The following is a 26,410-nucleotide window of genomic DNA, read 5'->3' as shown; positions in this document are numbered from 1 at the left end:
TGGTGTGCGTCATCAGCAGACCTCCACCCTCTGCAGGAAGCTGAGATAAGAAGCAGCCAATCACAGAGCAGAGAGCGTGTGACTTCCTGTTCCTGCTGTTACTGTGACAACAGCTCCTGGCACAGAGAGCAGCTTTCTAAAGAGGAAAGATGCTGCTGTCACCCCCGGGTGTCATGTGACCCGCCTGATGTACCGATTTAAGACTGTAAGAACAATAATAACATGTTTTAGTCAGGTGATCCATGCAGAGCAGATCCATGTGACCAAACACAGCTGGATCACATGTTTCCTCTCCTGGAAACAGAAAGCCTTCATGTATAAAGGCTCATGTACCCACTGAGCCCTGCTCTCAGATCTGTGAGGCTTTAACAAACAACAGTTTAAAGTCATGTTTAGCATCTTCTGTCAGTGTGGAAGGTCACACACTTTCCTGAGTGTTGAACCCTGAACTACTAGCTGTTCATGTCAGCCTGGACATAAATACAGACCTGCCTGCTGTCATAGACCCCAGCACTCACATGTTACTTATAAGTGACTCATATGTATGCATGTATATATTGTGTATATTGTGCTATTTCTTACTTAGTGTGTTGTGTCTTTGTTCCTGTTTGTGCTGCAGCACTGTAACCTAAATAATTTCCCCTGGGGATCAAAAAAGTATTCTGATTGTGATTAAATGAAAGCAGTCAGAGCAGAGGACGGTGATGTAAGGAATGGGATTTTAATCAGCCAGTCTCCTTTAACTCTCAGCATCACAAAGTAATGTGGTAACATCTGGACTGATGTGTTTACTGTCAGCTAGTTTAAATGCTGTAGGCTGCAGCCGCTGCTCTAACACTATAACTGTAACAGGGCTCAGTGCTGCTTCTAACAGTCTGAGCTGCTTCAGGCTTTATTTGTGAGGAGCACAGCAGCTTACAAACACGTGGCTGGGCCTGGACCCAAAGGAGTGTTTGTTAAAGCCTGCAGTGAATCCAGCAGCAGAATGATGGAAATGCAACACAGCAATGATGAAGAGGAGCAGCATTAAAGACAAAGTCCAGTTCATACAGTTAGGTCCATAAATCAAATAAGGGAAAATAAAATGTTGTTGGATGCACCTGTCTGCACCCTTAATGCTCTCTGGTCGCTATGGTAACGCGTAAACATTTCTTTCAAAATAAGACACACGACTACAACACGGGAAAAGACCCAGGGAAACGAAGTTAACGATAAAAACCCTGAAAACCATTGTTGGATTTATATTTTATCATTGTCATTGTTATTGGGGAATATCTAACCATATATGCTTAGAGGTGTAGAACCAATTGTGTAATGATAGTAGTCTTTAAAGACTTTGTGTGACTCCAGAGTGTTCTGGCATTCACACCCACGTCCTGGGATCATGGGAGAGGTGCTACCTTCTTATTGTTTTGTGGTAGGATGTCTGTTTTAGTCTAAGTGCCTTTTGTTTAGATGAACTGCTGGACTTCCAGACCAGCAGGTTTAGGGAAGTCGTTTATGGGGTCACACTCTGACTCCACACACACACACACACACACACACACACACACACACACACCTACATAACATACAGACTGGTACCTTTGTTCACGTGTATGTTAATGAACCTATGTATGTTCATGTAACCTCAATAAAAGAGCAGTGTTACGAGGGAACGGACGAGAGCAACTGTGGTCAAGCGAAGGAACGGCATTGGTCCAGGTCTCTCCCGTGCACGAGAAACATAAAGAACTACTCGTGTCTTGCTTTGCTGTGTAGCTGGATTGAACGATCCAGCGAACAGGTTTATGCTACAAACCTATCAACCATCAATTTCACACCGAGCCTCGACTCTCACGGCCCGGTACCAAACGACTCACGGACCGGTCCGTGACCCGGGGGTTGGGAACCGCTGAGTTAACGCATGAGTAGTTCAGGGCTGCACGTCATTTTCATTGTTAATATCTTTGTGAAAAGCACATTGATGTGAAAATCTTCATGAGAGTCAGAGGCCCTACAACACGATTAAAGATTCATTCAAAAGAAAATCACAAGTTATTATCATCTTCAGAACATTTCATTAAACATTAGAGACAGACTGCTGAGTACATCTCATCTCTATCCAAACAACCTACAGTCCACAAACACATCATGAACCAGTGCTCTGGGCTGTGGTCTGTCCCTAGTTACATGGATCAGCTGGTTCCCTGGAGGTGACTGCTGCTGTGGTTTGGAGCGGATGAATAAACCTGAACTGAATCAGGTGTCCAGTTACTTTTGGTCCCTTTAAACCAGGCTGTCACATGTTCAGCATGTGAAACTCCTCCTCCGTGAAAACGGGTGTGGGTCTCAATCAGCCAAGGTTTTGGGTGAACCCATTGTGAGATCTAGCCCCACGCTATCATGTGATTTCCTGTGATCAAATGTCCCAGGATGTGAGTGGGCGTTAAGGCGTCCATGTCCCTCTTCAAGCAACTTAAAGAAGTCCAGATGCTTTTCTTTCCAAGCTCCTTCAACAACATCATTCATAGAACAGCTTCCAGCTTCTTTTGCTCGGCTACAGTTTGGATGGATTTGCATTTAAAGATGCAACAAGACTAAAATGGTTAGGGTCAGGAGGTCAAAGGTCAGCGCTCCTGTGGGTCTGAGGGCGGCCTCACGCTGGAGAAGGATGAAGGAGTCTGACCTGAGCCAGTGTTTGACATGAACACATCAGCACTGCTGTCAGTGAGCCTAACGACAGCCGTTAGCATCATTTCAGTGTTTCAGTCATAAAAACACTTCCTGTCACTGTGGTGGTTACAGTGACATCATGCAGTTTGTGCTTTGACCTCCAGAGGGCGACAAATCAGCACAGACAGAGAGCTCCATTCAAACTTTGCTGCCATCAGGAATAATTCTTCAAATATAATCATCAGTGTTTGAGCAGTTATGATATCAGGGACAATCTAGACATGTGTGACAATACTGAACATGTCACATGACACACCTCAAACATCATGTGATCCACTCTCAGTCTGCACTTTCATTCATGACTTCAACAGGTTGAAATGAGCTTTGAAGAAACATCAGTGAAATAAATCTTTCATGGATTCATGTGAGCAGCAGATGAACTTTGTACCAACAACATCTTCAATAACAGAGTCTGAATGAAGCTCAGGTGTTGATGCTGCTCACTGATTGGACGCTTGCTTTCAGCTCTGCTCTCAGTCTTTACTGCACAGGTGAAGGTAGAAAGTGTGACTGGATCTATAGACTGGAAACAGAGAAACATGCTGAACATTTGAAGCTTTGCAGCAGAAATGTTCATGTTACAAATACAGCAGAGCTGATCTGGGATCAGTGTGTTCACACCTGCAGCTACAACAAGGTTTCATGTCTCCACACGTCAGCATGTGAACTTTACTCTGACTCAGTCTGAGCAGTCAGACGGCATATTTTTAAAGTTAACACATCAGCACACACAGAGCTGAGCCCCTCCCACCTGTGCTGAGTTTCAGGTGGAGCCCCGCCTCCTTCCAGGAAGCAGCTCACCTGTGTGTCCGTGTTTAGTGTCCAGGTGTGGAGTGGAGCTTGTTGTTGGTGTGTGAAGAAACTGTAAGTTTGCTTTGTTTCCTCCTTTAACAGTTTGTCTTTAGGAACTTTACTGTTTGTTCAGCTCGTGTTTGATTTCTTCACACAACAAACTGTGTGTGTTTGTATTTCCGGTCTCTCCATTAAAGTCAGTGTGTAATGTTTCCTGGCTAACATCAGCTGTGTGCAGCTTAGTTCAGCACAAATCTGCCGCTCCATAGTTCACGGTAACGGACTCACAGCTGGACCAACGAGGCCGAGTGTGTCCGCCACTCTGAGCTACGTTCGTGTTTGTGTACTTGTAGTTTGTACTTTGAGTTCACTCAGAGCCCACAGAGGACGCAGCGTACGTGATGACGTCACAGCCCTTTACCTCCTTTACTGTCACTGTGATTAATATTTACACACGAGACACCTGCAGAGCTCTGACGCTAAGCTAGCACACAGCATGCTAACGCTAAGCTAATGCTAAGCTAGCCAAGAACCCAGAGTGACGTAAAGCTGAGTAAACACTGATCCCAGACCAGCACCGTGATAAAGTGAGCTGCTGCTGCTGAACTTGAACAGGTAACAAAGTGATGAGCAGTCAGGCTGCAGGTTTCTACCTGTTCATGTTTCTACAGTAGAATCACTTTGAAGTGTCTTTGTGCTGTTTCATCTTTGATTTGTGTTCATAAACACTCAGAGAAACATCACGTGACCTCATCAGGATCTGTGTTGGTGTGTGGGGCTGTACCTCAGCTTTATGTTGTTACATGCTCATTTGTTCATTTTACACAGTAACATCAAAGTAATGTTATGAGGAGTAATGAAGTAACGTACTCCATTACTTTTAATTAAAGTGTTCTGTGTAATATGTGTAATAATGACTGTTTTGAGTAATGACCAACACTGATCACAACAAAGAGGAAATGCCTCCAACATGCACAAACATTTGAGCCACAACATGCAGTTAATGTGCACAAATGTCTTTGATATGCTGCTCAGTGATGGTGGTGACTGTCAGAGCAGAGCTACTGAGAATCAATAAGTAATATCAATGATGGGATCAGAATCACTAAATTCTTCTCATCCCTGTCAGTATCATACATGTGCTGTATAATGTGATAAATGTAGAGGTGCTGGCTGTTCTCTCACTCTGCTGTTTAGCTGTAAAGGACGCCTCCCTGCCTTTGTCTCATTCATGACCTTTAATAGTCTCTTCTAACATGCAGAGATCTGTATGATCTGTTTCATAGAGTCTAACCAGCCTGTACAGGTAACAACAACAGTCACTGCATCACTGACACACAAACGTCATCTCTGTCAATAACAACATTCATACATGGAATAAAAACACATCAGTGGATCATTGCTGGAGCTGATGTTTGTGCTCCTGGTGCAAAGGCTCTCAGTTTCCTCCTTGAAATAACATCAGTGGTGGGTCAGCGACATGCTTTCTTTCCCTCTCAGGTTTAAATATCTGGGACTCTCCACCGTTTGGTTTTAGAGCTGAAGAAGCTTCTCAGATGAAACGTCTTCCAGAAACTTAAAGACGTCTCTTTTCTCTCCAAGCTCCTTAGATCACATGACCTGGATGACTGAACCTACAGACACATTGACCTGGTTTCATGGTCACATGACAGGTCAGAGGTCAGCGACTGTAACTCAGTTCCTCCTGTTAATGTGAACTCACTGAGTGTTTGTGGTTTACCTCTCAGACTGACTGAAGATGATGATGGAGGAAGAGGAGGACAGAGCAGAGTCTGCAGGGTCCAGCTGTCCGTCTGTGAGGAGTGACCGGTCCAAAGATCGAAATCCAGAGTTCAGTGGTGAACCTGGAGCAACGAGGTCAGAGAGCTGAACTCACTGAGTAACAGAAATAATTCTGCACTGACATTATAATCAGTGTTGACTCTGGTTGATTGTCTGACTGTGTTTGTGAGCTGAGAGGAAATGAAAATGAGTTTGTAACAAAAATCAGTTTTGTCCAGTTTTCCTGTAAAAAGCTGAACTCTAATCTAAGAGGATGTTACTGACAGGAAACAGCTGCATTATCTGCAGTCTGTGTGATCACAGCTGCTTCAATCATGTTTGTGTCTGCAGAGGTCAGAGGTCACAGTCTGCAGGGTCCAGCTGTCCGTCTGTGAGGAGTGACGGGTCCAAAGATCGAAATCCAAACTTCAGTGGTGAACCTGGAGCAACGAGGTCAGAGAGCTGTGATGACTCCTTTACATGTTTGTGTTTCCTGGATAAATATGACCTGAAACATCCTCAGATTGTTACAAAGATTCATTAAAAAGAAAACAATGAAAGAGAAAAGATCCAAATGTTCGACTTGGTCATTTGCTGTTTGAGGACAGTGATGCTCATATCTGTGGGGAAAGTGTGACCTGAGTGGGTTCATGTTTGTCTTTAAAGAACAGAGCTGCTCTGATTCTCTTTGTGTCTGATCTGTTAAACAGTCTGAGAGGTCACACAGAGACCCAGCAGCTAAAGCCTGGATCATACTGGCTGCTGTTACTCCATCAGGACAACACTGAACCACAGTGGTGTGGATGTAGTGGATAAATCCCACCATACTGATGCTCAGAGTTAACCACAGGGAACAAAACCAGATGTTACCTTCAGATTGTGACCTTTGGAGTGGACGATGCAGATTTCAATAGAGAATAAATGTTGTTTTTCAGCTGTGAAGAAAGAATCTAATTTTCTGAACTGAAGAATTTATGATGCTGGAAACAACATGGAGACTATAACACAACATTTCCACTGTGTTCATAGAATGAATGTAAAACTGTCAGACATTCATTAAATATGCAAAATGTCTACAGAAGCATCAGAGGGTCAGACGTGAAGCACTCAGTGATTTTGATCAAATGACTCATCAGTTATTGATCTGTACTACACTGATCTACCACGTTAGTAAAGCTGGTGTTCTGGTGGTGGAGGGAGACTCGGATCATGTTCTGGTTTTGGAGCAGTGATCTGCTGATGGTTCAGTTTGATGAGCTTCTTCAAAATCATCCCTGACATCACCACTGAAAGGACGTCCATGAAAGCAGACTGAAAATTACTGATATGTTCACAATCTGAGAGTTTAAAACTTGACAGACTTGATTCAGATGAAGTTATTTGAGCAGAAACTCCTGGATCTTTATCCTGTGTGGATCTAATCCTTCATGGTTCCTCCACAGAGTGGACCAGCAGAGCTCAGAGGTTCCCAGTGGTCAGTCTGCCCAGCAGCATCAAACACAGCTGGACTCCATATTTATGGTCTGTACATGTACAACAACTACTTTATTATTAATAATAATGCATTTATTTATAGGTCCCTTTCAGAACACCAAGGACTCTGTGGACTAAATGACCAAAAGAAAACAAACTTTGAAATCAGACGGTGCAAATGTGATCACAGGGAAACGTTTTAAACATCGAGGCTTTAAACAAAAACCAAAGTGAAACAGTTTGTAGTCGAGATCAGTGGGGATGAAGCTGAATAACTGTTTCTTCAATAACTTTGAGCTCTTAAAAAAAGAAAAACTAGCTGAAAGTCTGGCTGCTCTTATGAAAAGTAAAGGAGAAATTATGGGTCGCTCAACACTTGTGCACAATATAAGAGTTTAAATAAATCTAAAGAATAACTCAAAATCCTACAATCATACTGATAAAGTCATCTACAGCTAACTATCCAAGTGGATTTGTTTAAGACAGCTCCATCTGCTGGTGGCCCTCTGCAGGTGCATGAAAGGGGCGTGTTTATAGTGAAAGTAGTAGAGGAAGTAAACCCCACGGGAAGGAGGAGGACTCTCAGCAGCTTCCAGCTCATATTCAGGCATTTGACTTCTCACTGAAAGCAGCAAGTTTGAGTGTCTGTACCTTAGTTAGAAGAGATAACATGTCAGTAGTAATTAGAGTTGATTGAGCAATGCTGTCCTTGTAATGTAGTTTATGATTTTTATGGACAAGTCCAGTTTTTCTGTAGAGCCTCTCAAGTTGGTGACAGCAGCAGTGGAAGTTCACGTGTAAACCAGAGCAGCAAATCAGGTCCAAATGTGTTGTTCACAGTGAGTGGGATCATCATTGGCTGCTATGTTAACCTCCTGCAGCAGGATGTCTTTGGTCAGAGAATGGATAGATCACTAAGTCATTGTTGAGTTTAGGGAGACAGTAGACAGTTGGAGGAGGTTCAGCCAGTTGACACACAGTAGATAAAATAACTGAAGGCAGGAGCAGACACCTGTATGACTTTCCACCTCTCACATAGATTATTGTCCCTGGGCAGCGCCACAGGGCTGGTAGATGTAAACAAAGCTGGAGGAGAGGATTTATTCATCTGAGAAAAGTCACAGAGTTGTGTCTTGATGCTCAATCATCCAGGTACGTAAATCCCAAAAAGCTTGATTCTGTTCATCTGGATGTTTTCAGTGGGAGAAACGTTTCATCATCATCAGGTGACTTCTTCAGTCTCAGCTGACTGCAGGTTTCAATCTCATAAACAGGACATTTGTATGACTGAAACCAGCCCACTGAAGGAACAATGGGCTGGGAGGTCAGTTCATTGATCATTGGTACGCATATTGTCAGGACCATTGATCAATGGTTGTTGATCAATGGTCATGAGTCCAGTTCACAGAGAGCTGGGGAATGGCTGCCATCACAGCATGTAAGATGGTGACAGTTGTACCCTTAGGCCCCTCCTCCATTCAGAGATGGTCTTTCCTTTTCACATAAATGGCCTCCTTGACTCCGCCCTCAAACCAGCGTTCACATTTACTCAGGACCTTCTTGATGTGAAGTTCTTCTGCTTCGCTGGCTGCTGTGTCTGTGGGGATGGTGTTTGTTCTGTGTTGTAGTGTCCTGATGACGCCCAGTTTGTGCCCCAGTGGATGATGAGAGTCAAACCTTAAATACTGATCTGTATGCGTAAACAGAGTGAACCTTTAAGACCAGTTGTCTGTACGATCAACTCAGTCACCTGAAACATCTCCAAGTTTCTGGCTTTGATCATCAACCTGTTGGTAGTTCAGCTCTGAACACCAGTGAAATGTTTCTCCCACTGAAATCGCTGCATTCATATGAACAGCATCAACGTTTTGGGATCATGGAGTTGTGGACAAAGTCTCTGTCAAGGGTAGACATTTGTTCAAACACAAGTAAGAGAAATGAGACAACTGCAGACCGACTCAGAGTGTAATTAGAAAACGTGCGCACGGGTGAATGTCTCTCTGAGAAGACACACACACCGAGCACAGGCTCGCTGCTTTATTTATAAGGCAAAAATGGGTTACATAGTACTTCCTCTTTTTAACAGTCAGGGAAGAGGTTAAACATTAAATCAACTTATCTGATCTTTCACACACTGGGATTAAAAATACAGAAGTATATCATGCTTTATCTGACATCACAGACATTATAGGAAAGAATGCATCATTATATCATGCTGTCAAAACATCTCAAACATTTCAGACACTTAAGTAAGGAATGCATTATGTTCTCTTTAACAATAAACTTGATTAGGTAATTCTTCAACAATAGGCTTGGTTATGTGAAAATATATGAACACACAAAATGTAAGGCATACTTGGTTAGAATATAAGGCTCACTTGATTATATTGTATTATAGAGATTTGGTTATAGTGTATAATGTAGAAAATCTCTTAACATTTCCCTCCTGTTGTTAATATATTTCACATGTTTAATATCAATGCATAGTCACTTGTTAAATCACATTTTCAACTTGCATATCATTCAGTGAAGTATCTAAACATCAGCTCTGTTAAGATTAAGATTATCATAGACATTCTCTTCTCTGGTCTCTCTAGTTAGCATATCATACTGGCGAAAGGGATCCTCCATATCTCTCTGGATCAAAACAAAATTTCCTAAAGTACGATTAAACATACTCATCACCATGCGTCTCAGACAAGGGATAATGCAAGCAGCAAAAATGCAAAATAGAAACATCACAGTACATAGGGCCAACAGGCCTTTAATCAGCAAAGATTTCCAGGAGCCGCTCAGCAACCAGTCCCACCAGCCATGCTCATCGGTTACGTAGTCCTGTTGCTGAGCGTCTCTTAGTTGTTTCAGAACATTCAAAGCATTTGTCATGTTTAATGAGTGTATGTTGTCAGGTATGTAAGTACAACATGTCTTGTTGAACAGTACGCAGAGACCTCCTTTCTCTGCGAGAACAATGTCCAAAGCTACTCGGTGTTGCATGACAGTGATGCGGATTGCATCAATTTCTTCATTCTGTGATTTGTCAATGCGGGTGGAAGCATTCAAAAACAGTCCAAAGCGATAGTCTAAAGTCTCTATTCGTAGTGCGTGTTTTCCTACTCCTGTCCAGGGAAACAGAGAGTGCATTACCTTTTCGCCGGTATTCCAGAGTTTGAAGTTCTCTGGCACGTCTGTTCCAAAGATTGAATCATGAGGCTTGATTTCTATATCACGCCTAACTCTGGTCTTGTTGTACACAGATATCTTAAAAGTGTGATCTGAAATGAAGATAGGTGCACAGCATCCTGACCAGTTGGGTGGCAACATAAAGTACGCACGCTGTCCGCACAGCCATGCCATACCTTGTACCCAATAGGTGCCATTTACCTGTTGATTTAGGTTGACTGTCCCATACCCTACTCCTCCATAGGTTGTGTTGCAGTTGCTGGTATGGCCCAGAGGGTGGCGTCCTTGCACTGACGCTTGGTAGAAGCACAGAGGATGCCACTTCTCTGTATGGGTCATAAAAACAGGGAAAGGGACAGAAGCATTTCTGTTTTTTACTGTCATATCTACCCAGAATTTGTCGTCACAGATTCCACCCTTCTTCAGGCCTTTTGCACCTGGGAGTGAAGCTTTCTTGCCGATTGTAAAGTGTTGTCTTCCAATGCTGGCGAAACTTGCTGCACATTCACTTTGCAAGTGACTGTCCATTTTGCGACCATATATGGTGGGGTAGACTGAAGTTGAAGGCATGTGAGAACAGACATAACATTCTTTTTCATCTATAGTGTTGTGTAGGTATCGGTACCAGGCATTGTTCATCCAAGGGTGAATGTGATCTTGGGTCATCTCAGTTAGATGGGAGTTGTCATGGGTCCACCTCTTGAGACGGGGAATAGTTGGTGTTATTCTGCGGGCTCTTCCAGGTATCAGCCAGAAGAGCATCACCCCTAAGATGACACCGGCCACCAGACAGATCAGGCGGCACATGAACCGTTTCCGTTGAAAGTGACAAGCACTTAAGCATAGCAGCTTTGGGGCTGGGGCTGGTGGCTCTTCTTCTTCTAGATTCATCATGCTGGCTCTCTGCATTCTAGGCGTCCCCGGTGTTGTCATTGGTTCCTCTCTTTGGTGGGATGGGTCACTCTTTATTATGTGTTTGTTCTTCAGGGCGACCAGGCACACCTGAGCTCCAAGTGAGGAGACCACTGGCGAGAAGGTAAAGGGCGGGGTATACCCAATCAGCCCTTTCCTTCACCAGGGGATCACTTGAGAGTCGGGGGAACCGGCGTCTTATTGTGGTGCAAACACTTTCTTCACGTGACTTTGATGGATCCACGAAGGTCTTTCAGCGATTTTACAAGCTGTTGGTGTAGTCAGCAACACTTGAAAAGGACCCTCCCACTTCGGAGAACTCCAGTTTTTCCGCTGGAGGACTTTAATCAGAATCCAATCACCGGGGTTCAACCTGCAAGAGACTGGAGATAGATCACTCGGCAGTTGATTGTTTAAAATCACTTCTTTATTTTCAAACAGTTTTGTCATCCATTCTGCCATTGTTGTTTCTGCAATGGATTTATTAATTGGCTCGCTCGTTATGGGAAGAGGGAAGTGTCTGCCATGTACAACTTCAAATGGCGTTAGACCACCTGCTCCTTGAGTTATTCTCATCCATAACTTAACTAAGCTTAGACATTCAGGCCATGGTTTTTTAGTTTCTTCCATACATTTCCTCAGTCTTTGTTTAATTGTGCCGTTAGTTCTCTCGACTAATCCTGCACTTTGTGGATGATAAGAACAATGATGTTTTATGCTGAAGCCTAGAGCTTCAGAAACTTTACTTATCACTTCATTTACAAAATGTGTGCCATTGTCTGATCTTATCAGAGACGGAATGCCATATGTTGGAATGAAATGGTTGCACAAACATTTTGCTACTGAAATTGCATCTGCTTTTTTCACTGGGTATATTTCTGGCCACTTGGAAAATACATCTATTATCACAAGTGCATACTTGGAGGATTGAGATTCATTTAGTTCTATAAAATCCATGTGGATAGTATGGAATGGGTGTGGCGGTGTAGGGAACCGGCCTCGCTTTGGTCGTAAATTTCCCTGAGCATTGTGTTTTTGGCAAATCATGCATGTTCTAATAAACTCTTTTGCTGAACTTTCAAAATTTTTTGTATAGAACTGTTTATTGAGTATATTAATCATCCCACCCGTTGACACATGCGTTCTGCCGTGTGTCACTAATGCAGCAGTTTTATGCAAATTTTTTGGAAGGATTGGTTTGCCATTACACATCATGAGATTATCTTTTAATTCTGCTCCATCTTTCAACCAAGATTTTTGTTCACTCAGCGATGCTGTTTTCTGTGCATCTGCTAGTATTTCTAATGGTATTAAATCTATGGTTTCTGTTGTTAAAACATCAATGTGTTTTTCTGCAGCTGCTTTGGCTGCTTTGTCAGCAAAGTTATTTCCTCTTGTTATTTCTGTGTCATCCTTTTGATGAGCTGCACATTTGCATAGTGCTAATTCTTTTGGCAACGTTATTACTTCTAATAGCTTTTTTAGAAGGTTTGCATGTTGAACTGGGTTGCCTGAGGACGTTGTCATTCCTCTATTATGCCATATTTTTGCGAAATGATGAACTGCTGAATAGACATATTGGCTGTCTGTGTGTATATTGACACTTTGACCTTCGTACAGTGTACATGCTCTGATGACTGCGGTCAATTCTGCGCTTTGAGCAGAGTTTGAGGAACTGAGAGCTTTTGCCTCTACCACTGCATCAACAGTTGTGACCGCGTAACCCACACAATTTCTACCGTAAATATCTTTTGACGCTGAGCCGTCTACAAAAACATTACTGAAACTGCTCTGGGGGGAACTGTGTATATCATTGCGAGGCTTTGTATCTTCCTCTAATTTTTTAATGCAACAATGTTGTTCTCCATCCAGAGGGGTCGGCAAAAGTGTGCTTGGGTTTAGCTGGCCACACTTCTCTATTGTGATATGTGATTGCGAAAGTAAAATCCCCACATAAGAAAGTTGTCTGGCATGTGTGAGGAAAGAGAGATTTGCTTGGAGCAAAATAGAGGTCACAGCATGTGGGACTTTAATGATCAACTTATGTCCCAAAACAATGTCTGCACATTTTTTAACTGCCTCTGCTGCTGCTGCGCACGCCTGAACACAGGTAGGTAATCCAGCAGCTACAGAGTCAAGTTTGCATGAGTAGAAAGCTAATGGGCGTTGTTTTTCTCCAAAAGCTTGAGTTAACACTGCTTTCATGTACCCTCCTGCACCATCAACATGGAGAATGAACTGTTTTTCATAGTCAGGTAAAGCTAAGACGGTACATGTCTGCAATGCTATTTTTAAATCAACAAAAGCTTTTTCTGCTTCTGGGGTCCATTGTATTTTGTCTTTTAGTGCTAGGTCTTTACCATAAATGAGGTTCTGTAGTGGCTGGGCCAGCAGTGCATACTCTGGAATCCAGCATCTACAGAAATTACACAGACCTAAATAACTCATCATTTGTTGTTTAGTAATTGGCTTTGGAGCATTTTGTACAGCTACTTTTCTGCTGTCTAACAGCTGTCTGCCTTGTCCTGTTAGTTTGTGGCCAAGGTATGTCACTTCCTGGCTCCACAACTGCAATTTATGCTGTGATACCTTATGGCCTTGCTCTGCGAGATGTTGCAAAACTGTCAGTGTGTTTGTTTTGCACTCATCCTGTGTATGGCCTGTAATCAATATATCATCTACATACAGCAAGAATTGCCCTGGAGCAGGGAGGGAGCAAGATGACATTGATTTTCTCAAAGCCTCTGCATAAAGAGTGGGGCTATTCTGGAATCCTTGAGGCAACCTTGTATAAGTATACTTTTGATTGTTAAAGGTGAATCCGAATAGCTTCTGTGAGTCAGGGTGTAGAGGCACAGAGAAGAAAGCATTGGACAAGTCTATTACAGAGAACCACTGTTCTTTTGGTGTTATTTGATTTAAAATTGTGTGTGGATTTGCAACCACCGGAGGTATTTGCTCTGTTACCTCGTTTATTGCTCTTAGATCATGAACTAGGCGATATTTTCCTGTATTAGCCTTTTTTACTGGAAAAATTGGTGTATTACACGTGGCTTCATTAGTTTTCACGAGAATACCTGCTTTTTGCATATCTGCTATGACTGGTCCAATTCCTTCTCTCGCCTCTGCACTCAAAGGATATTGTGGTTTCACAGGCCTATATGTGGTTGTAGTTTTCACCACTACTGGATCTGCTTCTTTTATTAGGCCTACATCTGTGGGTCCTTGAGACCATAATGTTTGTGGTAGCTTTTCTAGTTCAGGATGTGTTTCAACTGTTAACACTTGTCATTCGTCTTGCTCTGTTGTGGCTAAATGTGTAGCCGGTGTGGCTGTCACCGGCCAACACAGCGTGAGTCTCATGCACCCTGTTCTACGGCCTTTTTGCCAGCCCTCACACTCTGTTTTGTCATATCTGTCCATTTCTACATTTCTCAGCACTGTGCCTAACTCAGACCAAGGTGTTTGGTCGTTGCATGCAACAGATACATGAGGGTTCAACATTTTATTTATGCGTTGCACTGCATCTGTCTGTAACACTGAGCATACTGCATTGCCACTCTGTGTTACATACAGGTGTTGTAGGACTAGTTTTTGTGGTCCTAGTCTGTGCACTTGCTGATCATAAATTTTGTCTGGGCCTGGGACATGTTTATACCACAGGGTGTTGTGGTATGCTGCTGGGTCCTGCCTCTGTGAGTGTTCAGGTAAGTACACATTAGCCTTGGCTTCCAGAGGTTCAAGTTTTGGTAAATCTAAGGTCCAGTAATAATTTGGCTCACCTGAACCTTCACAAACAAAAATGTCTTCAGTTTGGCTCTGACTTTCAGAGAGTAGGAGTCTGGCTTGCATGCCACTTTCTTCAGGGATAACTCCTATTTTTAATTTTGTTAAAGCATCTCTTCCTAACAAATTTAATGGACAAGATGGGTCATAAATGCACTGATTTTTGCAGCCACGACCACTTTCTCTATGTGACATAAAGAGGGGAACGGTTAGCTGTTGCAATGTCACATGTCCTGAAGCTGATTTCACAATTAAAGTGTCTTTTGAGAAAGTTACATTTGGGACTTCTACTGTTAAGACAGATCTACACGCTCCTGTGTCACAAAGGAATTTTACTGGGACACCATTCACGTGTACTATAACTGTTGGCTTTGCTTCTGATCCTAGCAGTAGTTGTTCAATATTGTAAACTTCCCCTTCACTTGTTTCACTTCCTTCCTCTCGTGCTAGTCATTCATCACGGCGTCTGCGCCTGTCATCATCACTTTCTTGTTCCTGGCTTACACTTCTACAGTCTCGAGCAAAGTGCCCGTATTTACCACAGTTATAACATTGTATATCTCTTTTGTCTCTTCTTTGTCCTACTTTCTGCTTTCCCTTACGTGGCTTAAAACCTGCTGTGTGTTTTTGTTGTCCTGAGAAAGCTATGAAGCCTGTCTCTGGGTCAATCATGAAAACTCCTTCTGTTTTTTCTTTCTGTTTATGCACTTTAACTGCATGCTCAGCATATTGCAGGGCGTCAGGCAGAGTGCCTGTGTTTTGTGTCACCCAGTGTTTGTCTACGTGTGTTTTTATTTTGGGCATTAGGCCATTCAAGAAGGCATTTTTTAATTGTTGTTGAAAAGCAGACTGTGGATTTGGATCGTGATTCAGTCCTGAATTTTGCCCGAAAACAGGACGTAAGCGATCCAGATAGTCTGATGCTGTCTCTCCTTCCTTTTGTTTGCACTCTCCTATTTTTCCATAATCTGGCCTTGGGGCTAAATTGATTTCTATTCTGCCGTACAAGTCATTCATTTGTTGATCTAACTGAGGAGTGTCTGGTCCTAGGACATCACCGTTTTGGTCGTTTCCTGTGTAGGCTCCTCTGACTCTAGGAAAACGTAAACCTAATAAATCTTGAAGAACCTGTTGCATTTCATGACCATTCAAACCCCAACCACGACGAATCAATTCTACTGCATGTCGCCACTGTTGAAAACCTTCATTAAGGGGTGGGACATCTTTTAGCACATTCTCTCTGTCCTTATGGGACCAGGGTCTGAATGCGTATATCAGAGGTTCTCCATCTATTGGTATGATTCCTTGGGCGTCTACGGGCCCACTGGGTTGCCCATACCTAGGATTTGATAAGGCAACCATTGGAAACTGACCTACAGTTCCTTCTTTTTTGTAGTGATTATGTTTAGTCATAAGATTGAGCTGATGTTTTGCCTCAGCATAGGGATCTGGAGCAAAAGGGTTGTGAGGAGAGATTACAGGAAGCGGTGACGCAGGAATTGGTGCAGCTGCTGCTGCTGCTGCTGTCTGTGTGGGCTGAGAGGAAGGCGCATAAGGAGGGGGGGTTTTTCCCTCTCCTTCAGCTCTCTGTTTATCTTTATTTTCTTGTTTTTGGGCACATTTAGCACTGCGTTTATCATTTTCTGCCTCCCATGCTTTGAAAAGTCACCATTCTGCTACACGTTTTGCTTTTTTCTTTTGACTTTTTTCCTCAAATAGTTCTTTTTGCAAAGCAGCTTTTAAAGCAGTTATTGACTCTTGATTGCATTTGCCTTGCCAGGCTGGACAATAAATTTTATGTGGATTTCTCCACCTATTTGCACTGACTTTTCCCGCATTTTGACAGTTTCTTTCAAGCTTTTCTTCATCTGCTGTTAATTTTACTTTAGTTTTAGTATTACCCATTTTGAACTAATTACGTCAGAACTGTGACACCTTCTTTGGCATGCAAAAGTGAGAATGGGTTTTCAATAACAGCCTTCTACTCACTCGCTATTCGAGTGAGCGGTTATTGATTTTACGTGATGACGCACAACCCTTTTTCCACTTTAACCAATACGTGAGTGTACACAGGAAAACAGTTTGAGAAGTGGTTCGACCGCTTATTGGGTCGTAAAAACAACTCACTCCTCTATTTCAACACAAACAAAGCGCGTTTTTATGATTTTTATTGAGATTTTCCATAGGCCTATTTCATGTAACCTTCAACCTGTTCCGTTGCAGCCACTCCTAGAGTGACCGGAACTCGTTCCGTTACAGCTGCTACCCAGAGCAACCGGAACTTTTAATAGCGATTTCTAGAATATCGCTCTTGCCTGTTGTCTCCTTAAGTCCCTCTCTGGACTGAGATCTGTCGGCGCTCACCAGGCTTACACTATTTTAAAGGAAAATCTCAATATCAACGTATTTTAACGCTTGATGGAATGCAGTGTTTCATATTCACCTTACTGTGGCGCTGCGTTCTGAATTCGGTTCATCTGGTCCTGGCGCCGTGGGGCCTGTATAAGACGCTGACCGGAGGTCGAATTCACGCTCCCGGATTTTCTTTTCCAGCACAGGCGTCACGACGTCAGGATCCGATGAAGACCGCTGTGGAAAACTAGACGTTAAAAATAACAGTCAGTTCTCCGGCTACGAAGGACCAATTAAATGTCAAGGGTAGACATTTGTTCAAACACAAGTAAGAGAAATGAGACAACTGCAGACCGACTCAGAGTGTAATTAGAAAACGTGCGCACGGGTGAATGTCTCTCTGAGAAGACACACACACCGAGCACAGGCTCGCTGCTTTATTTATAAGGCAAAAATGGGTTACATAGTACTTCCTCTTTTTAACAGTCAGGGAAGAGGTTAAACATTAAATCAACTTATCTGATCTTTCACACACTGGGATTAAAAATACAGAAGTATATCATGCTTTATCTGACATCACAGACATTATAGGAAAGAATGCATCATTATATCATGCTGTCAAAACATCTCAAACATTTCAGACACTTAAGTAAGGAATGCATTATGTTCTCTTTAACAATAAACTTGATTAGGTAATTCTTCAACAATAGGCTTGGTTATGTGAAAATATATGAACACACAAAATGTAAGGCATACTTGGTTAGAATATAAGGCTCACTTGATTATATTGTATTATAGAGATTTGGTTATAGTGTATAATGTAGAAAATCTCTTAACAGTCTCAGTTAATCAGATAAAGTCAAACCTATAATTGGTAAAGAGTTCGCGGATGATATGCCCCTTGATGGTAAAGAAGTGGATGTTGTGTGGACTAAAGTTCAGAGTGGTGGGTCATTCATAAATATTCTGTTCCAGCTGCTGGAGGACAACATCATCACTTTTGTGAAGAACGAGCTGAAGAAGATCCAGAAGGCTCTGAATCCAAATAAGCCCCAGTGCTTGGAGTTTCAGAGGGAGGATGATGAGCAGAGGAGAAACAGCAGAGAGGCATTTGTGAAGATCACAGTGGACTTCCTGAGGAGAATGAAGCAGGAGGAGCTGGCTGACCATCTGCAGAGACGTAAGAGGATTTATCTAAAGATTTAAGCTGCTGGATAAATGAGAGACTTGTGACACCAGTGTGTTCAGTCATTTCTCAGTGGGTCAGAAATTGTCATCAGCATTTTGTAAAATATGATTGTTAAAGTTGTATTTTTATTATTATTATTCAGAACTTCCAGCTGCTGTTTGTCATCGTAACCTTAAATCCACCCTGAAGAAGAAGTTCCAGTGTGTGTTTGAGGGCATCGCTAAAGCAGGAAACCCAACCCTCCTGAATCAGATCTACACAGAGCTCTACATCACAGAGGGAGGGACTGCAGAGGTCAATGATGAACATGAGATCAGACAGATTGAAACAGCATCCAGGAAACCAGACAGACCAGAAACAACCATCAGACAAGAAGACATCTTTAAAGCCTCACCTGGAAGAGACGAACCAATCAGAACAGTGCTGACAAAGGGAGTGGCTGGCATTGGGAAAACAGTCTTAACACAGAAATACAGCCTGGACTGGGCTGAAGACAAAGCCAACCAGGACATCCAGTTCATGTTTCCATTCACTTTCAGAGAGCTGAATGTGCTGAAAGAGGAAAAGTTCAGCTTGGTGGGACTTGTTCATCACTTCTTTACTGAAACCAAAGAAGCAGGAATCTGCAGCTTTGAAGACTTCCAGGTTGTGTTCATCTTTGATGGTCTGGATGAGTGTCGACTTCCTCTGGACTTCAACAACACTAAGAGTGTGACTGATATTACGATGCCCACCACAGTTGATGTACTTCTCACAAGCCTGATCAGGGGGACGCTTCTTCCCTATGCTCACGTCTGGATAACCACACGACCTGCAGCAGCAGACCAGATCCCCCCTGAGTATGTTCACAGGGTGACAGAGGTCAGGGGGTTCACTGACCCACAGAAGGAGGAGTACTTCAGGAACCGATTCAGAGATGAGGAGCAGGCCAGCAGGATCATCTCCCACATCAAGAAAGCTCGAAGCCTCCACATCATGTGCCACATCCCAGTCTTCTGCTGGATCACTGCTACAGTTCTGGAGGATGTGCTGGAAACCAGAGAGGGAGGACAGCTGCCCAACACCCTGACTGAGATGTACATCCACTTCCTGGTGGTTCAGGCCAAAGTGAAGAAGGTCAAGTATAATAGAGGACGTGCAACAGATCCACACTGGAGTTCAGAGAGCAGGAAGATGATGGAGTCTCTGGGAAAACTGGCTTTTGATCAGCTGCAGAAAGGAAACCTGATCTTCTATGAATCAGACCTGACAGAGTGTGGCATCGATATCAGAGCAGCCTCAGTGTACTCAGGAGTGTTCACACAGATCTTTAAAGAGGAGAGAGGACTGTACCAGGACAAGGTGTTCTGCTTCATCCATCTGAGTGTTCAGGAGTTTCTGGCTGCTCTTCATGTCCATCGGACCTTCATCAACTCTGGACTCAATCTGCTGGAACAACAACAAACAACCTCCCAGAAGTCTGAAACAGGAGAATCTGCAGAGAAACACTTCTACCAGAGTGCTGTGGACAAGGCCTTAGAGAGTCCAAATGGACACCTGGACTTGTTCCTCCGCTTCCTCCTGGGTCTTTCACTGCAGACCAATCAGGCTCTCCTACGAGGTCTGCTGACACAGACAGGAAGTAACTCACAGACCAATAAGAAAACAGTCCAGTACATCAAGGAGAAGCTCAGTGAGGATCTGTCTGCAGAGAAAAGCATCAATCTGTTCCACTGTCTGAATGAACTGAATGATCGTTCTCTAGTGGAGGAGATCCAACAGTCCCTGAGATCAGGACGTCTCTCCACAGATGAACTGTCTCCTGCTCAGTGGTCAGCTCTGGTCTTCATCTTACTGTCATCAGAAGAAGATCTGGATGTGTTTGACCTGAAGAAATACTCTGCTTCAGAGGAGGCTCTTCTGAGGCTGCTGCCAGTGGTCAAAGCCTCCAACAAAGCTCTGTAAGTAAACATGAACTCATCGCTTCATTCTTAAAATCATGGGAAATAAATCAGAGGTGCTCAGTTCAAAGAACACTACCACTTTAGAAAAATTAAAAAATAGTCACTAAAATAGTCATGATACTTTAAATATTTCTCTCCAGCAGGACATGTCAGCATTTCTGAAATATTTTTGTCTTCAACTCGAATCAAAGCACAATCCAGATCCAGCCTATAAGAACATGAGCTCTGATCCTTCAGCCCCTCTGACAGGTTTATTATCCTCAAGTTGTTCACTTGTCTCCAACAACCAGGAGTCTAGCTCTGTTTTTTAAAGCAAATACTTGAGCTACCAGACTGCACCTACATCGTTTTCAGATGTTCTTATTTTAAGGTCTGGTTTGTGTCTCATCTTTATTGCAATCCCCCATGTCTCTCTGTTTTTCAAATATAAATCTGTTACCTCGGTGTGGCCAGAACAACATGGTGAACCCAAAATACAGACAAAGGTGAAGGAACTGAATATTACTAGACGTGAAGGCTTTATTTACACACAGGAACTTGACACTTGGAATTTTTTAACATGAACTGTGAACTATGGCGGAAGTCAAGCACTTGAAGCTGTGAGCATGAAGTGGGCTCTGTGGTAGGTTTCCGGAAATGGGTCTTGGTTGATGGTAATCTGAGTCACTGTAACAGAGGTAGAGCAGCATCAGAAAGATCACTGGTGGAGGTTACAGTAAGTGAACGAGGTTATCTTCAATGTCTTATTTGGGGTTTCTGTAGCTCAGGAGGTAAAGCTGGTCTGATCTGACCTACTGATCAGAAGGTTGGTGGTTCGATCCCTGGCTCCTCCAGTCTGCATGTCAAGTATCCTTGGGCAAGATACTAACCCCAACTTGCTCTCCGATGCATCCATCAGAGTATGAATGTGCGTGAATGTACTTAGAAAGCACTAAGTTCAGATAAAGTGTTTGTGAGAATGGGTGTGATTGGGTGGATGTGGCATGTTGTATAGAGCGCTTTGAGTACTCCGGGAGAGTAGAAAAACGCTATATAAGAATCAGTCCATTTACCATTTACTTATCAGCAGTCGGAAAGCAACTTGGGGAAGGCAGGTGGTGAGGTCTGGGTGAGTACTTGTTAGCTTTGAATCCAGGCAAAGTGGTCCAGTAAGTCTAAGAGACGAAAGGCATTAATGAGTGTGAGTGAATCAAGAAGACCAGCATCCAGGAAAACGTGACTGAACTGCAAGGGTGAGTAGATGATCCGAGGATTAGGAGGTTAGCAGAGTTATTGGGAGTGCTGATGTTATATTCAGCCTAGTAGATTACTGTCAGGTGTGGACAATGGACAGGCTGACCAGGCTTCACCCAAAGGCAGAAACCAGAGTCTAGTGGGAAACCACCGCCGCTCACACAGACCATGACAGCAGCATGACCCCCCCCCCCCCCCCCCCCCCCCCCCAAAAGCATTCTCTTTCACTTGGCATCATTTACCTCTCCCTTCTCCAATTTCTGATGTGTCCACCTTTGCAATGATAACTGTGATCAGGGTGAACCAAAAAGGTGCCGTGGTGAACAGATACTTAAGTTTGGTGAATGCAGTTTCAGCTTTGGGGGACCAGATGCATGCTGAGACTTGAGTGGTGCAGCTACCTGACTATAGTTGAAAATGAACAGTCTATAAAAATTTGCTATTCCCAAAACCCATTGGAGATGCTTCTTGAATCTACAATGGGTACAAGGGGTAGGCCACTCTGTTAAAGCTTTCACATTTGCCAGATCCGTCTTCACCTGCCCCCGTGCCAAAATGTAACTGAAAAAAGTTATTGATGAGGAATGGAATTCACACTTTTTTGCTTTGACATAAGGTTTATTCTCCAGCAAACGTTGGAAAAATAGCATGGACATGAGACTGATGTTCCTCGCAGGTTTTGGGAAAAATGAGGATATCATCCAGATACACCAATACGAACCTGTCAAGGAAGTCCCGGAGGACATCGTTAACTAGTCTTGAAACATTGCGGTAGCTAGGGCTGGGCGATATGGCCTAAAATCAATATCATGATAAATTGAGCAGTTAACCTCGATAACGATAAATGGACGATAACCACCCCAAGTGCCAAAAAAACAAACTTTTTTTTTTTGTTTTTTTTTTCATTTGATGGGGCTGTGGCAGGCAGCATAGTTCCTCCAGTTATTTTCATAATATTATTCCCCCTAGACCACTTTAAAGGACTATAAAATGTCACTGAAAATAAATGAAGACAATAGTAGTAAGTACTTTTAGTGGTTAAGATTTATTAACTGAACAAGTGTAAGTGTAGGATACAATATGTAACCATGCTCTCTAAAAAATGTATATCCCTTGTAAACAAAATAGTTTAATAATAAATATTATTTATTAAGAGGTTGGTTGTGTTACCTTGACTTGACACAACAGTCTTTTTGCAGAGTTTACATTTAACAATTTTTTGATCAATATCATCCTTGTTGAATCCAAAATGTTGCCAAACGATTGATGATGCATTTCTTTTGTTAACAAGCGTCTCCTCTTCCTCCTCCACCAGCTCTACCTCCATCGCTGCTGCTTCAACATTTAAATCGTCCTCCATTTGTTCACCCGTGTCTCGTCTTGTTACAGGTAGTAGAGTCATGTCACTCCACCCCGTCAAGTCTGTAACGTAGCAAAGCGTCTTAAAGGGACATGAACATCGCCAACCTGCACATGCCTTTCCTTTTTTTTTTAAAATACCGAATTTACCGACATGGGCAAAATGACATCGATGAGAGTCATAAATTTCGGTAATGATAAATTTTTGACATATCGCCCAGGCCTAGCGGGAGCATTAGTTAACCCAGGCGGCATGACCAAATACTCGTAGTCCCCCAATGGCATGTTTAAAACGGTCTTCCACTTGTCTCCCTGATTGATCTGGAAAAAGTGGTAAGCGTTGCGGATGTGGGGTTTTGTAAACCCAGTGGCACTGTGAAATGGCCTGAAAGCAGAGCTAATGAGGTAATAGGTACTTATTCTTGATGGTAATATCACTGAGGCCCCTGAAGTAAATGCATGGCCAGAGAGAGCCATCCTTTTTCCCCACAAAAAAGAAGTTCCAACTTGAGATGACAATCGTTGGATTATGCCTGCACCGAGGGATTCCTTAATGTACTTTTCCATAGCCGCACACTCAGGTCTAAGCAGGTTATACAGCCAGCTAGAAGGCCGGGTGGAGCCAGAGAGTAGTTCTATGGTGCAGTCATGTGGTCTGTGAGGTGGCAGTGAAAGCGCTTTACTTTTGCTAAATACTTCCTGAAGATCATGACATTTGGTGGGCACAGAGGAGAGATCTAAAACAGTCTCAGTGTTGGTTGATGGTTCCACAGGTTCCGGTGGACGGGCAGAAACAAGGCAATTTCAATGACAGAACAGACTCTAACTGATTACCCTCTGACCTGACCAGTCTAATTGTGGGTTATGTAATTCTAGCCAAGGAAAGCCGAGTATGAGTGGTTTGTGAGGTGCATGAAAAGCAAAAAAGGTAAGTGTTTTCTTGTGATTGCCAGGGGTGACAGGCTCTGTGCGCTGAGTTATGTGAGGGGACACTCGGTTATTTAATGGCGCATAGAGGGATGTTTAACTGTCTCGCTAACTCAGACTCCATGAGGTTCTGATTGAACAAGAGCCTGAAAGGTCTGGTTAACTAGAACAGAGAGTTGGAGTTGCAATCTGGGTTTTTTTGTTTGTGTGAGTATCCTCCACCCTTATCCCTGAACTTTCCAGTGGGCAGACCCTGGTGTGGAATTGAAAACAGACAGGTTCATCACGAGAAGCAAGCTGATCTTTCATGGTTTGATTTAATGACTGAAAAACATACAGCGGACGGTGGTTAGCACTGTTGCCGCACAGCAAGAAGGTCCTGAGCAAAAGTCTTTACAAACTCAACCAGGAAATCATCATGCGAGCAGAAAGAAAGAGGATGAGCAGATAGGTAAGCAAGAGAAACCCGCCAGCGTCCCAGGTTTCCAGAGAAGGTTCAGGTTCTAGGTACCTGAAATGGGATGTAATTCAATTCAATTCAATTTTATTTATATAGCGCCAAATCACAACAGTCGCCTCAATGCGCTTTATAATGTACAGTAGATCGTACAGTAATAGATACAGAGAAAAACCCAACAATCATATGACCCCCTATGAGCAAACACTTTGGCGACAGTGGGAAGGAAAAACTCCCTTTTAACAGGAAGAAATTTTTGGTGTCAAAGTCAAAGCACAGATCCACCCAGTCTCTGTATTTCAGCTTATTTCCTTTATACACACATTTAACAGGAACAGTTTCAGACAGCTAGTGTTTACCTGACATTACCTGCGTACCTCACAGTTTGCAGGTAATGGGCATAATAATTACTGAACAGAGACATCCTGCTGTGAACTTTGTTGCTGTGGATCTAAAATGTAAAAATACATCTGAGAAGATTTCTAATCATGATTTTATGAGCCCCCAAAGTTTGATTCTGTTCATCTGGACGTAGCGCTCTCAGCGGGAGAAACATTTTGTCACTCATCAAGATGACTTCTTCAGGCTCAGCTGACTGCAGCTTTCCCCAATCTTATAAAGAGTACATCTGCATAATGACTCAAACCTAATGGTCAAGGAACTGACCTCCCAGCCTTATTGTTCCTTCAGTGGGCTGGTTTCAGTCATTATGCAAATGTACTTTTTATAGGGTTGGAAACCAGAAGTCAGCTGAGACTGACGAAGTCACCTGGATGAGTGACGAAATGTTTCTCCCACTGAAAGCGCTACGTCCAGATGAACAGAATCAACTTTTGGGATTTACTAACCTGGATGATTGAGCATGGATCAAGACCGGTTTTTATGAGGTATACAGTTTCTTATAATTTCCAAACCAGAAGGTTGAGGAGATGGAGCTCATGATAACTGGCTACTGCCTTTCAGCGTGCTTTATGAAATCATCCAATCAAAATAAAGTTGGCCTTTAGGGAGAGCGGGGCTTTAAAGGGGAATGAGCCAAAGCAGCTTTTAGACAGAAAATGAAACGAGAGTCCAGGATGTGATACATTATTTATAACTACATTTACAGTAATCACACATATTAGAATTAATAAAGTGACCAGCAGTACTGTAGTAAGTGTAATACTGCAGTATTACACACATATTAGAATTAATAAAGTGACCAGCAGTACTGCAGTAAGTGTAATACTGCAGTACTCACAGGCCTGTGCCAGCAGACACTGAACTACTGTCACTAAATCAACCTGGTCTTCACTGGTTTCCATTTACATACATTGGAATAATTGTGTTTAATTTGAAATATTTTTCTTCTGTTACACTTAAATTCTTGAACATTTTTTTATTTAATTGTGCATTGTAGTGTACTCATTTGTACACATTTGATTACTTAGATTCAACATATAAAGAGATTTTATTTGATAATAAATATTATTGTTTTGTTGTTCTTGTTATTTTTTTCAGGCTGAGCAGCTGTAACCTGTCAGAGAAAGTCTGTAGATATTTGTTGTCAGTGGTAAGCTCCCAGTCCTGTAGTCTGAGAGAGCTGGACTTGAGTACCGACAGCCTGAAGGCTTCAGCAGTAAAGCTTCTGTCTGCTGCAGTGGAGAGTCCACACGCCAAACTGAATATTCTGAGGTCTGACCGATTTGTATTCTTTTTTCTTTTGTTTGTTTGTTTTGTTTTGTTTTTAACTGAGAAAATAAATCCAGCAATTTAAACAGTAGAGGTAAACTTGATCAATTTACTGTTGTTTCGTACCACATCTGCTCAGCATAAAACAACAAGGATTCTTAAAATATAAGATTAGTTATTGCACCCTGATTACACTTTAACATCAGTCTTTGTTCATGTTTTCATTTTCAGACTCAACGTCTGTGAACTTCTAGCGGAAAACTGTGAAGCTGTGTCCTCAATGCTCAGCTCTCAGTCCTCTACTCTGACAGAGCTGGACCTGAGTATCAAAAATGTGCAGGATTCAGGAGTGAAGATTCTGTCTGCTGGACTACAAAGTTTAAACTGTAAACTAAATACTCTGAGGTCAGATCAATTGACATTTTGTTTTTTTTAAATGAACCAATTATACATTTTATTCAAGGCTTCCGGTTCCGGCGCTCGTGGAGATGGACACCTAGTACGAGAGCTCTCGACTGAAACTTATTAAAACTGCCCCAAGTAAATTAATACACTATCTAAGTGCACATAAAGAGGAAAAGGGGGTTTAAATGATGTCCAGAAAGAACAAAATAGCTAAGAAGTTAACGTTTGAAA

At 42.7% G+C, this 26,410-nt stretch overlaps 2 protein-coding genes across 5 annotated transcripts in view; one reads left to right on the top strand and one right to left on the bottom strand.

Annotated features, from left to right (window-relative positions):
- LOC146606847 (protein NLRC3-like) overlaps positions 1-26,410 on the bottom strand; it is a 1,106,670-nt gene that overhangs the window by 602,914 nt on the left and 477,346 nt on the right. The window lies entirely within an intron of this gene.
- LOC146606852 (NLR family CARD domain-containing protein 3-like) overlaps positions 18,124-26,410 on the top strand; it is a 37,020-nt gene continuing 28,733 nt past the window's right edge. For both annotated transcript variants that reach the window (XM_085349238.1, XM_085349237.1), the window contains exons 1-3: positions 18,124-18,175; positions 18,327-20,124; positions 26,006-26,179. In XM_085349238.1, the coding sequence (XP_085205364.1) occupies positions 18,139-18,175; positions 18,327-20,124; positions 26,006-26,179 (2,009 nt within the window). In that variant the 5' untranslated portion in view covers positions 18,124-18,138. The remainder of the gene's footprint in view (positions 18,176-18,326; positions 20,125-26,005; positions 26,180-26,410) is intronic.

Source organism: Diplotaxodon limnothrissa, unplaced genomic scaffold (genome assembly GCF_057381915.1).
Source record: "Diplotaxodon limnothrissa isolate DT_005_m unplaced genomic scaffold, D_limnothrissa_male_GT1.1 unmapped_scaffold_4, whole genome shotgun sequence".
Lineage (NCBI taxonomy): Eukaryota > Metazoa > Chordata > Actinopteri > Cichliformes > Cichlidae > Diplotaxodon > Diplotaxodon limnothrissa.
Note: the sequence above shows the minus strand (reverse complement) of the source record. Positions and strands in the feature narration are given on the sequence as shown.